At 50.0% G+C, this 16,925-nt stretch overlaps 1 protein-coding gene across 2 annotated transcripts in view; it reads left to right on the top strand.

Moving 5' to 3' along the window:
* The window catches only part of thsd7aa (thrombospondin, type I, domain containing 7Aa), a gene marked incomplete at its 3' end in the record, with an annotated part of 87,608 nt that overhangs the window by 51,271 nt on the left and 19,412 nt on the right, over nt 1-16,925 (top strand). For both annotated transcript variants that reach the window (XM_030347941.1, XM_030347940.1), the window contains 3 exon segments: nt 84-265; nt 5,543-5,698; nt 9,836-10,039. In XM_030347941.1, the coding sequence (XP_030203801.1) occupies nt 84-265; nt 5,543-5,698; nt 9,836-10,039 (542 nt within the window).

Genomic DNA, 16,925 nt, shown 5'->3' with positions numbered 1-16,925 from the left:
CCTTTGAGGGCTATCAGAGGTCTCTGGTCCGGAGTGTGTGTGTGTGTGTGTTGACCCTGCGGCGTGTCCTCTGTGTGCTACAGGTACAGCTGGAAGGCCACCGAGTGGACCGAGTGCAGAGTGGACACGCTGCTCAGCCAGCAGGACCGTCGCCGCGCCAACCAGACGGGCCTGTGTGGAGGAGGCATCCAGGGCCGCGAGGTGTACTGCGTGCAGGCCGGCGGCGACACGCCCTCCAACCTCAGCGCCCTCCGGGGCAGAGAAGGTGAACCCTTCCCAGCATGCAACTGCACACACACGCGCACGCACGCATACATACATGCACGCCCGCTCGCAGGCAGGCACTTATGAACGCACACACACACACACACACACACACACACACACACACACACACACACACACACACACACACACACACACACACACACACACACACACACACACACACACACACACACTTTGAATCTTTTGGCTGGCAGTTAGCCAGGCCCAGCCTTGCGAATACTCAGTAGGCAGTCAAAGCACTATTTTAACGTTTGCAGTATATTTTTACATGCTCAAATACTGTTTGAATGTTAGCATACGCGTTGGCTTGCATATTTAGAGTACAGTACACTGCAAACACCTCACTTCAGCCTATGTGTTAGCATATTCAGAGTACAGTACACTACAAACAACCCACTTCATTATATGAGAAGTGCAGCTAGTGTGCAACCAGAGCTGCACATATGTATATGCATACATGCAGGCGCACACACACACACACACACACACACACACACACACACACACACACACACACACACACACACACACACACACACACACACACACACACACACACACACACACACACACACCTGAAGTAGGCTTCTATTCAAGTGGAACAAAAACAATTAAAACCACCCAAAGCATCACCTAGTCTTGTTAATACAAAGCTCTTGATAATGCAAAACGTGAGTGTTTTCATCTGCATGCCACTGTGGCTAATGCCACCACGCAACAGAGATGCCCTTTGAAAAGCGGGGGTTGTGTCACCTATGCAGCGGGGTGAGGTGGGGGGATACCGGTACATGTGAAGTCGCTCTGATAATCCAATCATCTGCTCGGGATCCAAAATGGTCTCCATTCCAGCGTTGTCTCTGCTGCTCGCTCGCTCTGCTTCCAGAGCACCAAACTGCCCTGTGTAGGAGTGGGGGTTGAGGGGGAACATTAAACACCAAACTAAACCACACCAATGTGCTGGTGGTATGGGGAGGGGGAAACGGAGCACAGCAGAGCAGACCGTCGTTGGCGAGCGAGCCGGGAGGGCTTTGTCTCCATCAGTGCCCTGACCTCTGGGGGGGAAGAGGGTCACCCTGACCTCTCAGGGGGGAAGCCTGAGCTCTGGGGTTGAGGCATGACCTCTGTGGTGGAGGCATGACCTCTAGGGTGGAGTGCAATGCGTGTGCAATAATCCTTTACCGTTTCCACGCTAAACCCTGGTCCATCTGCTTTTGGGGGGGGAACGGCAGTGCTGGAAACACCAGAAGAGCTGGAGACGTTCTTCTCCTCCTCCTGTTCCATGGAACCCTCTCACAGAGGTGTCATTGTAGCGAAACAGCTGTTACTCATAACACTAATTATAATGATGTCTCTGCTTGTTTAATGCAGCAGGGCTGCGTGTGGTAGACTCCATTATGTGAGTCTGCCTCCCGTTCCCTGGAACGTTAAGGTAGCAGACACGTGTTTAGTGGAATGAACGACACCTGTGTTTGTCCTCCATGACACCTTTGGGGAAAGGACCTGCTGAATATTTTAAGTTGATTAAAGGTTTCATATGCCTGCATTCTGCATTGAAATATCTGAAAACGACTAGAAAACGACATTTTGTTGGGTTGCCTTCTTTGATGAACTAAATTATTCCAACAATGTTGAATCCCAGATAAATCCGTAGTATCCATGGTAACGGTCCGTCACAGTTGGTGGCGTGTCACTGGCGTCCTCGGCCCTTTACCCCTAACCTCCGGGTAAACACACCCAAACACTCTTCCAGTAGAGACCTTGTTTATTGATGTGATATTTCAATATCGATCTAGATTACTACGATGCCCTCCTTTAGCAGTTGGCTCACGCCAGCCACGATGGGTGCAGTGTGTCCCACGCAAAGTCTTGAACTGGCGGGTAAATAAATGAACGTATGCGAGGACAAGACGACCCCGCGATCGACCCCTTTTTTTTTTTAAAAAGGGTAAATGCTATTTTTTCGTAGCCCTGCATGAGACACGTGAACGGCTCTCTCCGCTCAACACACCGGGCCGCAGGAGGGGGGGGGGCGGTGGTGGTGGCAGCCTCAGGGAGGAGAGGAGGACGGGGCGTCGAGCAGAATACCGAACAGAGACTCTGTGGTGGGCCACTGCCCAGCCTGCTGCAGGGCTGATCCTCTTACCGTCTGCTACCTGCAGCCTTCATACTCTTTAGAACACAGTGTGACTCTTGGTGCTGGATACAGTGTGAGGGAGCAGGAAGATAAGTCCATATATAGAGATAGATTATAATATATGTCCATATTTATTATGTGTGCAAGGTTTCCATGCATGCTAACATTTATCTTTGATTTTCTAATAATCGATGAGACTAGCAGTGTGGCGATGGGATATCTTTAAGTGTTCAGCTGTTCATTAAGTATATCTGCCCCATCTGCCTCACTGAGTCACAATGAACTGCATCATCTCATGTGTGATTCCCAAGGAGGGCTTTGTTCCAGCTGAGGAGCGAGAACATACTTAAAACATTCAATAAACATGATTTATTATATCTATCCAAAGCTTAAATGATTTACATTCCTGTTCATGTGAGACATGACGACTAGCTCCATGCTAAAAATGGAAAGAAATAGGGAAAGCAAGATGAAAACTCTTCAATGGGCCGTACTGAGGCAGAGTCTGATGGGTGGCAGGATGGCGGCAGGGTGCCTTCTAGCTAAGTCTGTCAAGGTTGACACCGTCCAGTGAAAGTGAGCTAATATGGAGCGGTGAGCCACCAGGCCATCGTGGGCAGGAGGGGACTCTGCAGTTCGGTGTAAGCTGATGTAATCTCCTCATTTGCTTTCAATGATGATCAGGAAATCCCTCATCTCGACTGAGCCGCTCAAGCTTTGAAGCTCCGGTAGGCCATAGCTCTGAAGTCACACAGCACTTTATATCCAATTCCTAATGCTCCTCCACTCATTCCATTATCTTATTTGATTAGCCTCTCATATTATACCCCAGCAGCCGCATGGGTTCCATCTTAGTAATAGATGCTAGCTGGGCTAGCCCCCTCCGGCTAGCGTTGAGGACCAAGATGTCCGCCAGGTGAATAAAGCACAGTGTACACAGAGTGTGGATTTCGGTTGATATTTTTAGGGTGACCCAAAAAAGGAAAATAGTCATAGAATTATAATGGAGCTAGGCACATTGAGGGTAATTGGAACTGGGCTTTATTATTTTGCTTCCGGAAGGACTGGATTGTATTTTTGGGAATGAAAATTCAACAGTGTCCACCATGGCCATGTGCTTAAGGCCTATGCTGAAACATGAGAGACATTTTAGTTAATACCCCATATTCTCTGTGTTCCCTCGACACCAGCCTTAGCGTCAAGCTGCCTCTAATATTGTCTGTTGTTGTTTTGGCTTTGTTCTTGGCGGAGAACAACAGATTTGGCCAACAAACCTGCCCCCCCCCCCCCCACCCACCAAAGAAATGAACAAAATAACCGTTTCTTAACCCTTAATTGCATTAAGACGTTGTTTACCAGGTGTTAGCCACACGGCTAGCCACAACCACCCACTGCTACAATTAGCGCGGCGCCCCGCGGCGCAGCAACACGCTACACGCTGTACAACAGCTGTGCTCCACAGCCCCGCCACTCAGTCCCGCCCCTCCCAGCGGGGCGAGTCGGGGGGCTATTGATTACCATGGTGATAGGTGTAGCAGCGCTGAGAGTGAGTCGGTGAGCGGACGTGGCGTTGTGTCCGCCCGCCGCCCCTCCCCCCCCCCCCCCGTCATGCTCGGAGTCTAGACCATCTGGCGGAGCGGCCGCGCAGACACCAGCACCTGAGCAAGGTCACCCTGCAAGGAGCCCTTCATTAATCAGCCTTTTGTTACCTGCATGGCGGCCAATCGGAGGGGAGGGAGGGAGGGAGGAGGGAGGGAATGGGAGATGTTTTGACGTTTTTCTTTGCCGGCCAATATGAGACAAAAGGAACCTTTTTTTTTTCTAATTAAAGGCAGGCTAGGCAATTTATTTTAGGAACATCTTTTCACGCGTGATAGTTGTTGAAATGTGTTGCTCTGACGCAGAAAAAAACAAACAAACCTGTCTCTGTGGCGGTCGCAGGGCGTTAATAAGCCTGTCCAATCTTCTCTTTGGGCTTGATGGCTTTCTACCTGTCTCCCTGCCTGTCTCCCTGCCTGCACTCTGCCCGTCTCCCTGCCTGCACTCTGCCTGTGCCCTCATTACGAGAGTGACGTTTCCCCTTTACACATTTATAGTAATTCCTAGCTTGTCTATTTACAATAGACTCCCCTTCCACCTCCTGCTCCTCCCAATCATAACAACAGGAGGAGTAGAAGCAGCAGACTCTTTAAAGGCACTATTTAAAAGGCCACACCTTTGGCCCTGAAGAGGAAGCAATTTGCATGTGAATGAAGTGGCCTCCTGCTGCTGCAGCGGGAGGGGGGGGGGGATTCAGCAAAGTGTTGACCTTGCAATAGTCGCCTCCATGCTAGCCCAGCCTCTGCATGGCAGGACTGCAGCAGCGCCAGAGCGGGGTAGCCCACCGCAGTGAGGGGGGAGGCAGGGAGCGGCCCGCTCAAAGAGAAGCCTTTAATATTCCACCGTTAGAGTCTGGCTGGAGAACGGAGCCGGCGTGTGTTTGGACTTCATGAGTATTAATCAAAAGGCTCTGTTCGCAGGGAAACATGCAAATGGCCCGAAGGCAGCCATAATATTGTGACACATAATTAAGATTCTGGCTGCTGTGTGGCAAGGCGATGGGTTCATGCATATTCTGTCAAAGTCACGCTGAAGGTTAAGATGGGCCTCACTGGCAGCCCCCTCTTCGCGTCGTGAGGGCGTAGAGCGTCTCCATCTACTGGGAGAACGGTGACTGAACACTGCCGGGGTTTGATAACTGCTGGGGCCGGACCCAGGCTCAGATTGGATGAAAGGCACTCATGGTATTGTTGGAAGAATCCTTGGATCAACCAAGGGGCCTCTCTATTATCGCTCAAAAAAGACCTGATGAATTGTTGCAATCAAACCAAACATGTGTTTGTACTGTTGTACTATGTCTGTATGTAGTGAACTGCGTGGGGGTTGTCAATTTAATGTAAATGTCTCTGAGGCGAGCCCTATGGCAGGTTTCCGGCCCAGCTTGGACAATAAAGTGGTATTCTACCATGCTCCACATGTTGTTCTCAACATAAACCCCGATGGGAGCCACTTGCTCCGAGTCCCAGGACCAGATCAATCAATGACGCGCGAGTGTGTGTGTGTGTGTGTGTGTGTCCACAGCCCTGCGCCCCGTAGACAGTGAGCTGTGTCTGGGGATCCCCCCCAACACCACCCAGCTGTGCCAGATCGCCTGCCCCGTGGAGTGTGAGGTGTCGGCCTGGGGCGCCTGGGGACCCTGCACCTTCGAGAACTGTCAGGACCAGACAGCCAAGAAAGGTACGCTCTGCTGACCGCCCGGCCTCACCTCCGTCACCGTCTGCAAAGGGGGGGGCGTTTCACAGAACCTGATGTCCTTCGAATGCGGGAGGAAATCGCCAGAAAACTCAGAGTGATTGACAAGAAGTCATGTCCCTGGGCACGGGTGAGATCCAACCTTGGTTGGTGCCTGCACCACCTTGGTTTGAGGCGGTGGATGTGCAGGAGAAGGCAGAGAACGTCAGCAGAACCTCAGAGGGACTCTCTTACACAGGGATGTAAAACGCCCGAGCATTCAAGTTCTAATCCTTATGGTTTGGTCCGGATCCTACAAAAACAGATTCTTTTTTTATTTGGCCCTGAATAAATCTCTAACGACATTTTACGTGTTCAAATTAATATTCAAAGAAATCAACATAAAAAAAGAAAAGCAATGAATTAATTCATGTCCAAACAAACTAGAGCACATTTCTATTTTTAATCTCTCGACTACACAAACAACAACAACAACAGAGCAGTAGCAGGCCCAGCGTCCCCCCCCCCCCCCCCCCCCCCTGCCTGGCATCCCCCCCTCTAAAGAGGTGTTGAGCGGGCGCAGTGCCCTCGCGCTGGACGCGGGCCGCGCCAGGGGACGGTGGCAGTGATTAGTGGACGCACTCCCAGCGCCGCGCGTCCTTCCACACGTCTCTGTCAGCGGCGGGCGCGGCGGCCGACGGCCCCCGAGTGGTGTTGACACACGCGCCGGCTCAGGGGGCCCTAATTAGCCGGCCGCCCGTGTCCGCCTGACTAATGCATATTGGCTTTCCTTAATGATGCCCCGCCCAACGCAGAGGACGTCGGGAGAGTCCCCCCCATGCATCTTAATGACAAGACCCCCACCCCCCTCCTCCACACTCCCCCCCCCCCCCCCCCCCGTCTCACTCAGCCACGCACTCATCTAGTGCCGGTGCGGCGGCGGTTCTGTGATGGTATGCAAGATGGGCTCTCTTATACAAGAGTGTGCACACACACACACACACACACACACACACACACACACACACACACACACACACACACACACACACACACACACACACACACACATATGCATACATACCATGCACACATACGTACGCATGAACGCACTTAGACTTGACCGTGCACACACGCACACACACGCACACGCACACACATGCCCGTGCACACGCAACCACACACACATGCCTGTACATGAGCACACACACGCACTGAGACATGCGCTCAACGCACACACACACACACACACACACACACACACACACACACACACACACACACACACACACACACACACACACACACACACACACACACACACACACACACAAAAATGCATGCATTCCATGCACACATACATACTCATGAACGCACTCAGACTCGACTGTGCACACAGCAGTGCACAAGCCCTGAGACAGGCACACGTGCTCAAACACTCCTAGTGAGCACACTGCTAGCCTCCTCGCCCTCATTATAACGCAGGGAGATGTGGACTCAAATGCTTCCACTTGTCACCAGAGCATTCTATGTGTTGCCGACATTGAGCGGTGGAACGAGATCGTTCTCCTGGTAATCCTACTGGAGCTATGACCACCGCTCCACCACAAATAGTGTTAAGTGTTACACACACACACACACGCGCGCGTGAACACACACACACACACACACACACACACACACACACACACACACACACACACACACACACACACACACACACACACACACACACACACACACACACACACACACACACACACACACACACACACACGGCTCTGGCTCAACTGTAAACAATGCTCCTGAATGGGATTCTATTTTTGCCCAGCTCACCCGAAGGGTGCTCACCACTGTTGCCTCTGAATTTCCAGTGCATGTGTTTTCAGTGCAGTAATTATATCAAAGAGCCCGAGGGGGGGGGGGGGGGGGGGTATCGCTGGACCATCTTGTGGCGAGGGCCTGGTCTTGTGATGTCCGACAGGAAGTGAGTGATCCCTGATTAAATTGAATTCCCTGCTCCCCTAGTCTCATCTCCCGTCTGCCACAGCCCTCCGGTCCATCAGTCATCACACGGGAGCCGGAGTTGGGCTTGACACCGATGGACTGATTTAATAAAAGCCCGTTTCTTTTGGGGGGGAGACGACATTCAGGTTGAGACTCTGCCTCCTTGTTCTTACGACGTCCAGCAGTGATGGGTCTAATCACCCTGGGCAGCCGGGGTCGTGAGGAGGATCTTTAGGCAGGTGTTGAGGTTGGAGTCAGTGCCGGGGTTCCAGAGCGTTGGTCCCTTCACTTCCTGTGACAAACCTTCGCGAGTCTACTGGTCATTTCAGAGCACTGACATGGAGACAGGGGTGTGTGTCCCCGGACCGCGGCTCTGTGCTAGTCACCTCGGGTAGACGCCAGCGTAATGCGCTAACAACCGAACATGATCCACTGTGTCCAGCGGTCACTTCCTGTCCTTTCCCTCAGCGTACGTCCCGAGGGGTCTGTCAGGAGCGGCGGCATATTAAAGTGAGCCTCAAACGGACACGGCGACCTCCAGCCGTCACCGCCACACATCTTCTTTGGCTCGGTGTGCAGGGGAGGAGGGGGCTGGGGTGGGGGGGGGGGGGGATGTTTGTGGAGGTCCATCGTTATCGTCTTGGTTGCCCGTAGCAATCGCAATCATCAAGCAACGTTTCGCCCGGAGAGCGCGTCACAGCGGGCTTCACAGTAGTCATGGTAACAGCGACACCACCGGTACATAACATAGAAACATATATTGAATACACATCAAACACTGCGAGGAGAAAGAGAACATAAATAAATGTGTGATACGACGACAAGAACATTATGAACACTAAACCAGGTAATTTGAGGCGTGAGACTGGTCCAGGGGCGAAACGTCGGAGTGTACGCCAGCCGTGATACGTGCTGGCGTCGTTCCACTCCCTCGAGGGCCAACCCGCCACTATGCATATTTCTTATCTTCATTGAATCGCATTACATTCTATTTGTGAGTGGTGAACTGAAATAAATGCAAATTTGAATACATGGTTAAGAAGACATAGGTTGACAGACACTAGCTTCATCTCAAAGTGCATTCATCAGTCACCTATCAGTGAGGATCAGAACCTTCTGTCAGCATGTCAGGTTAGCAGTGTTGTGAAGTGTTTTCTATTTGAGGGCTTACGCAAGGGAAGGCCAACATTGTTTAATCAGGCCACCTTAGGAGATAAGGTAGGATATGCCATTAAATATGACAACAATGGCATTGACCTTTCTATGTTATCAAGCCGTTCTGAAGCTATACTCTGCACGCAATGCATATAAGACACAAGAACCCACAGTATTTGCTGAATATATTGTACAGACATACAATATATTCAGACATATTCCTTTGAGAGATATATTTGGTCAACTTGATAGTGTATATAATATAAACGGACAGAATACACACAGAACTGACAGGTGTATTTAACATTGGTGCAGCACCAATCAGCTCTGTGCTTCCGTCTGGGTTTGGGTGGGGTTCTGCAGACCTCCATCTTGCCTCTATATTTGATCAGGCGGTGCTGTTTTTGGGTGGGGTTCTGAGGACAGAGCTCACGTCTCTTCCTCTCCTCCTAGTAGCTGTTCTTCCAGGGTTGGGATGGATCCACCAGAGGAGCTTGTCTCTCTGAGTAACATGTTTCAACAAAAAAAAAGGAAGTAAGCAAGGCACGATAGACGCATCGTTCTATCCGTTTAGACATTGATTTTTTAACTGCGTGGGATGATTATTAGGCACCCTTACAAAACAAACAGATATTGATGCTCCTCATTTGTAAATCTTTAGCCTGCCCAACCCTGGCTCCAGATGCTGCTTATGTAGATGCCTGTAGTCAAATGATAAACCATCAATACTACCGGCCAATCAGCTGCCAGTATCTCATTAAACGGTTTTCAAATGTCTTAAAAACAGCCTAGCCTAAGTGGATTGGCCAAGGTACTTTTCCAATATATAAATAAAACTCTTGTGTGGTTTATTTATTAGTTATTTCATTGTCTTAATATTACTTGTATTTTCCTATTATCGCACTGAAGCCCTTTGTATATGAATTGAATCAAAGTTGTGTTACTATATTGAACATGTCTCCTTGTTCTGCGACCCGGCAGGGTTCAAGCTGAGGAAGAGGAGGATAACCAATGAGCCGACCGGAGGCACAGGGAACTGCCCCCATCTGGTGGAGGCCATCCCCTGTGAGGAGCCCAGCTGTTACGATTGGCTGCTGGTGAAGCTGGAGGCGTGTCTTCCTGACAACGATAAGGAGTGTGGCCCAGGAACCCAGATCCCCCAGGTCCAGTGTGTCAACAGTGATGGTGAGTACAGCACCTGGAGGGAGAGGGACAGGGGATCACACATTGGCACATGCTCGCACATGTGTGTGTGTGTGTGTGTGTGTGTGTGTGTGTGTGTGTGTGTGTGTGTGTGTGTGTGTGCGTGTGTGTGCATGAGTGTGTGTGTGTGTGTGTGGTGTGTGTGTGTGTGTGTGTGTGTGTGTTTGCGTATGTGTTTGCATGAGTGTGCGTATGTGTGTGTGTCTGAATATAGGAATTTGAGGACATTTTTCAACCGTAGCAGAGTAGCTGCTAATGAGGTCTCAAGGGAGAGTGTGTTGTGTGTGCGTGAGTGTGTTTGTGTGATTGGATGTGTTTGTGTGTGTGTGCACATGTGTGTGTGTTTGTGTACGTGTGTATGTCGTGATGGGATTCATATTCCTTCTCATCAGCTCCCATATTATACTCGTCATCAAGGTCTCCATTCAGGCACACAGACAGGCACAGACACACACACACACACACACACACACACACACACACACACACACACACACACACACACACACACACACACACAGACACACACACACACACACACACACACACACACACACACACACACACACACACACACACACACACACACACACAGACACCCTGCTGTCACCAGAGTGGTGATTACCTGCTGCTGCAGGCTCCCTCCAAACATTCCAATCGTGAACAGCGCAAGATACTGTGCCACTCTGCCTCTTTATGCTCACACACCTCATCGCTATCACACACACCTCACTCTTCATCACTATCACACACAACTCATCACTATCACATACACCTCAATCTTCATCACTATCATACAAACCTCACTCTTCATCACTGTCACATACACCTCAACACTATCACACACACCTCACTCTTCATCACTGTCACATACACCTCAACACTATCACACACACCTCACTCTTCATCACTATCAGACACACCTCATCACTATCACACCACCTCACCTCTCATCACTCTCATGCACACCTCACTCCTCATCACTATCACACACCCCTCACTCCTCATCACTATCACTCACACCTCACTCCTCATCACTATCACTCACACCTCACTCCTCATCACTATCACTCACACTTCATTGGCAGTTGGCACCATGGTGACCATGTGACCATGATCAGGGTTTTTTTGTCTCGAATCATCTTGTTCAGAACACACACACACACACACGCACACACGCACGCACGCACACATGCACACGCACACACACGCACACATACACACACACTTGAAGGTGAACAGTCATTTTCTATCAAATTGACTTTTCTTTGCAGCGCTAATAGACTCTGTTCTCACCTTCCTGCCACAACTCCCTCTCTGCCAAAAATAAATCAAAACTCCCCCGGATCATTAATCAAGCTTGTAAAAGAACCAGCCCCACCGACATAAACCTCCCCACCCTGTGGGTGATATACAGAGCCCCATACGAACGTGAATGACAGTGGCTGATGGGGTTATGGGACATGGGGGCACACTGCTGGTTTATAGCCTGAGGCGTGTCCTGTTGTGGGGGCTCTCTGTTTGTTATTGAACGGCTTTAATAAAGCCGTCTTTGTGCAACGTGAACACGTGTCTCTTTGGAGAAACCAGTCCAAGGTACAGTTGGTCGCTTCAATCAGTCTTTGCTTGTTTTGCTGAAGCCTGCCGGGCTGATGGACAATCAAGACATCTGAATCTAGACCAATCCTTCTTTTTGATCTATTTAGTAACAGAATGTTTTAAATGTTTCAAAAGAATAACATGGACTGACTCTTGAGGACGGGATTGTTGCCTGTTAATTGTACATTTAGTTGTACTTTCAATGGGTATGCTAAGTTGAGAGCAGTATATCTTTAACCTGGTGAGACCATCCAGTTCCCCATGCTAGCTGTGCAGCATTGATTTCCTCATATGGGTGCGGCCTCGCATTGTTCATAAAAAACCTCAAGTCACTTAGATTAAATAACAAGGTGACACTAGCAAGACTGTGTTTTCATTTTGTCATAGTTTCTGATGAACATTTAACATCGTTATTTGGTTAATTTCGGATTTTGATGCCCAGTACAGTGATGGTGCTTTAAGTCTTTGTATCATCATTTGCAAAAATGTATTCACCAGCAATTCTTTTTTAAGCCAAACACATTGAGGGGCCGCAGGCCAAGCTTTTTCTTCAGGGTTTTTTATTTTCATACTCCGCCAGTGCATGTGGGGCTGCCAACACTCCAGAAACCTTGGACTGAGATTTGACAGAAGTGGGGTGAATGCTGCACATTTTTTCGAGTTTCTTTTTGGGTCGCCACCACACGTAGAAGACACTTATTGAATCATTTTTGTACCTGAAGTTACGAAACAAGGCTATTTAAAGCCATTTCCCCATTTTCCTATCCACCAGAGGGTTCAATTTGAACAGTGAGGGCAGGTTGCTCCAGGAAGTCTCCTACATTACACCAAAAACATGTTCTAACCACAGCAGGTAACGTTAGGGTGCTTCATTGAGCAAAGCTTTTAATCAATTGATAATAGTTGCATGCATTTGCCAGGTCATCTTCAGTAAGCAGAATAAGGCAGGTCACATAACTGACTGGAATCAAGAAATTAGCAAAACCTGGCTACAGGTGCTATTTAAATGTTTGCATGGATCTAATCTTTTCTGTTTAGGTAATTGGAATTTGATACGCAATAAGAGGAGTGCATGTTGAGAAACGTACATAGTCTATAACCTCCAATGTTTCCTTCAACAGATAGGGACCATGGTGAAAAGATACCTGATTGTGATTGGTTAATCAGAGGTAGTTACTGTCTGGAGGCGTCAAAAATCGACCTCGTGGCGATTAAAATGAATGTGGCCAACCTTACTTTACAATTTGTTGTTATTATTGAATGATTGAAAATGATGGCGTGTTTGTTAGAGAGCAGGAGGCGACATTGGCAGCTTGTTATGTTCATCAGTACAACAGAAGTCAACCGTGTGGTATATGTATAACCACTAGAAGTATACATATAACCACTAGATGTTAAAAAATCTATGGAATTTATTAGCGTCACCATCAGCACCGTGTGTAAATACAGTTATTACCCCCCCCCCCCCCCCCCCGCCCTTTGCATCATCGTGGTTCTCTGTAGACCAGGTGCATCCCCCCCCCACCCCAAGCATCCTCCTCTGCCCTCGTGGTCCTCTGTAGACCAGGTCCATGGGGGTCACCTCGTGTTCCTCTGTAGACCGAGTCCACGGCCCTGTGTGCTGCACGTGGACAAACAGAGATGACAGTGGGTAAGAGTGGCTGTATCTAACCCTGTAGACCTCTGTAAAGTGGTGTTAGGCCTGGCAAGAAACAGCTTGTGGTATGAATGTAGATGCTTAATAGGTTGGATGTGTTTGATCGATTAACAAAATAGATGAAACCTCACGGGGTACACGCAAGGTTAACGACATGAGGCCTACTTGCCCCCGCCTGTGACCACACCAGTTGGTGTACTGAGTGTCGAAATCAACCCCCGGCTTTGTCTTAGTCCATTTGCATTTCTTTGGGGAGAAATCCTGTTGGTATCTAATCTCATGCCCCCCCCCCCCCCCCCCCTAAATTCTCCCACGTCATGTCAGGCTTTTGCTGGGAAACATGTGTTGTGGCTTAGCCTGGGACCCATAAAACGTCCTACATTGTTTCAGGTGTTTGTGATGTGTGTGTCACGGTGCACTTACCCTCTCCGTGGACCAGCCGCTCCTGGGTCCCTTCAATACCAAGGCCCTGGTCCCCCTCTGCCTCCTGGGTTATTCAGAGTCACATCCCAGGTCGGTGGGTTCGGCCAGTCGCTCTTTAAGTTCGCCCTCTCCTTTCGTTGGCTACAGTCTCCGGCCCAGTGGTCCATGGCGCCGCAGCAAAAGCAGGCCTGATGCTTCTTCAGACCTCTGCTCTGAGGGTGGCCTCGTCCTCTTGCACCTCCACGGAGCACCTTTCTCTCTCCTGACATGTTGCCCCCGGGTCTGGAGGCCAAAAGCCTTTCCAGGGCTTCTTGTTGGGATTGACGCCTCCTAGTCATCGCTTCCCTCTCCTTATTTCTCTTTAGTTCATCTCTTAGGGATTCTGCATGGCTGGCGTGACTCACGATCATGGCCAGTCTTGCAGTGCGCCAACCGATGCAACTTCTCTTTACGGATTTTGATAACCTTTCATCCAATGCATCCAGCAGGACGAGGGTAAGGCTGTCCTCGTACAGAGTCTGCTCCTGTCTGTCAGCCGGGACGGGAATACCCCCGTGGGTCTGAAACACTGTCTCCAGACGTTTCACAAGATCATCCACCGTCTCGCCCTCATTTTGTTGGACTCGTCGGACCCGGGGCCAGTCCCTGATGAGGGGGAACGCCTCTCTGGCCCGACCGCAGAGCCCCTCTACCAGGACGCGGTACGCAGATCCTTGGTCCCAATCGAACATCACATCAGCCTGGCCTCTCATGGGAAAGTCCCCTTGAACGCGACCCCACCGCAGGCGCAGTCTGCTTATACACACCTGACGCACTTCTGTGATGGACGGTCTGTGTTGTTGGACCATCTCAGCGATGCCCTCGGCCAGAGCTGTCCCGCCCGCTGAGGACGGGTCGGGGAGCCACTCTGCCATGAGCTTAACGTCACTGGGTCTCCACGCCCGATAGACGTACGCCGGGCTGCCGTCCAGGGGGTTCAGGACCTGGATCTGGGGGAACATTCCGTCCTCCTCGTCTATGCGTTGGGTGTTTCCCTGGCCCAGTGGAGTGGCGGCGGGTTCCTGTTTGCAGGTGGTGGGAGCCTGCATCAGGGCCGCTGGTGGTTGGGTTTGCCTCTGGTTGCTACTGGTTACCGCCGCTGGGCCCAGGGGGAGGTTGACTACTGCCTTGCTTTCGAAGTCTGGCTGGAGGTCGATGGAGGGAGCGGCGGACTGGGCGTGGTCATTGGATGGAGGTGGTGGAGATAGCGGCGGGTGGATCAGATCCAGATCTGTAGCCTCCCATACACTCTCTGTCTCCGGCTGCTTGTTCTTTCTATCCTGGCTCTCCCTCTCCCTCCAATGAAACCCACCGCAACATGTCTTATCTTTTTTTAAAAGGTTATTTTGCTCCTGGAAACCCTCAAGTGCATGTTTACCATGTCTCCCAAACACCACCTTGGCAACCCCCTTCCACCCCTTCTTTCCTGAATTATTTCCCATCTTAGATCTGTACACACAATGATTAAAAAAAATTATTTGATTGTTATGAATTCTTCACTGCTTAATTATTGCCTCCAATAAAGGTTACTTTTAACTATTCCCAGAATAGTTTTCTCCTTTTCTCTTCCCCAACTTGTTGGTCAATTAGTATTCTCTTCCTGATCAATGTACCGCTGCAATTGATCCACCCGCTTGTACTTAAAGGAATGATTAGGATGCATTTGTTGGCCCTTAGCAAGTCCAAATGATCCTATCCCTAAATAGTTCAATTCCTATTTTATACAAGCATTGTAGTCTCACCTGTCCAGATTCCTCTTCCCTCAGGACAGCGTACTGAAAAACCTGAATCTATTCCCCACATGCGCCCTCTTCCCAACCCAGTAAGCTGGTTACAGTGGTCCGGTGGAGCTCTGGGACCCAGTCCTCAGCCGTGCACGGTTAACCTGTCTTGGAGTTCGATTTTGTAGAATCTTCAGGTTATGTATCCTGTACAAACCACCAAAGATTGTCGCTGTAATTCCTTTAGGACAGATGAGAAGCAGGCAATAGTTGTTGAATATACCTAGTTGAGGTATGCATGCAGCAGACTCCTCTCTAGCAGAGTGAGCCTTGAACCCAGTTTCACAGACTCTCAACAGCCCCCCCCCGCCCCCCAGAATGCCCTCCTATCTCCTGTCCTCCTATCTCAAGAGATCTCAAGGATTACCCAAAGGGGCTGCTTCCTGACGGCATTTACGACCGGTAGTTACTGCCACTGCCCCCGATTCAGCTCCCTCTGTGGCTCAGGGGGAACATATGGGCGGCTGTATAACACAGCATGACAGAGCAACGCTTCAATAAGATAAAGGGACCCTGCATAGGGATTTCAATTAGCATCTCCTCTCTTGTTTTTCCAAGGAGCCACTCAGGCGAGAAAGTGGCGGTTGGCTCCTTTCATGACTCCCCGTTGAATCAGACGCTCGGGGAGAGTCGTGTTGAATCAGTGCTCGTGTCCCGTGCTCCTCCCTGGCGTCGGCCCACGTTTAGCCCGCCTTTCTTCTCCGTTACCTTGGAGGATCGGGCGCAAGGACAGGTATCTCAATCTCCCGCCTCAGCCGGATTCAGACGTGAGGCGTGATCAAACAGACGCATCTCAGCACCTGCGTCCAATCGAGCGTGCGCTCGCTCACAGAGGGGCCCGGTTCAGAAGCTGGTTTGAGTTTGTCTGATCTGTGTGTGTGTGTGTGAAGTCTATGTTTTTGTGTGTGTGTGTGGGTGTGTGTCTGTGTGTGCGATCCCTTTGATCGTTGATGGATTACTCCCTCAGCCCGATCAAGACGGATTGGTTTAGCTCTGCATTTCCCAGATCTGTTGAAGCTTTCTCCGAGATGGAAAACAAGAACATTTTTGAAATTCATTGCAAAGTAGTATGAGGCCGGAAGTGTACCTCTCTATATATCAGGTTTATGCAACGTGGCTGCCAATAAACCATTCATAGAGGGGATATTTGTATAATTAGGTATGTTCGAAAGATAACCTAAAGATGATTGGATTGCGCCTGCCACTGTTTGAAATAATTCAAGATTTCCCGTCTAATTTCTTGACATCCGTGTGCAGCTCATCCCTGATTCGTTCAGGGAGTCCATCTCGCCTGTCAATCACACACTGCGGTTTCACCTCAACGGCGGAGGAACATAGAAAGGGAAGGAGCAGAGAGGGAGTGTACGTT

Source organism: Gadus morhua, chromosome 22 (genome assembly GCF_902167405.1).
Source record: "Gadus morhua chromosome 22, gadMor3.0, whole genome shotgun sequence".
Taxonomy (NCBI): Eukaryota; Metazoa; Chordata; class Actinopteri; order Gadiformes; family Gadidae; genus Gadus; species Gadus morhua.
Note: the sequence above shows the minus strand (reverse complement) of the source record. Positions and strands in the feature narration are given on the sequence as shown.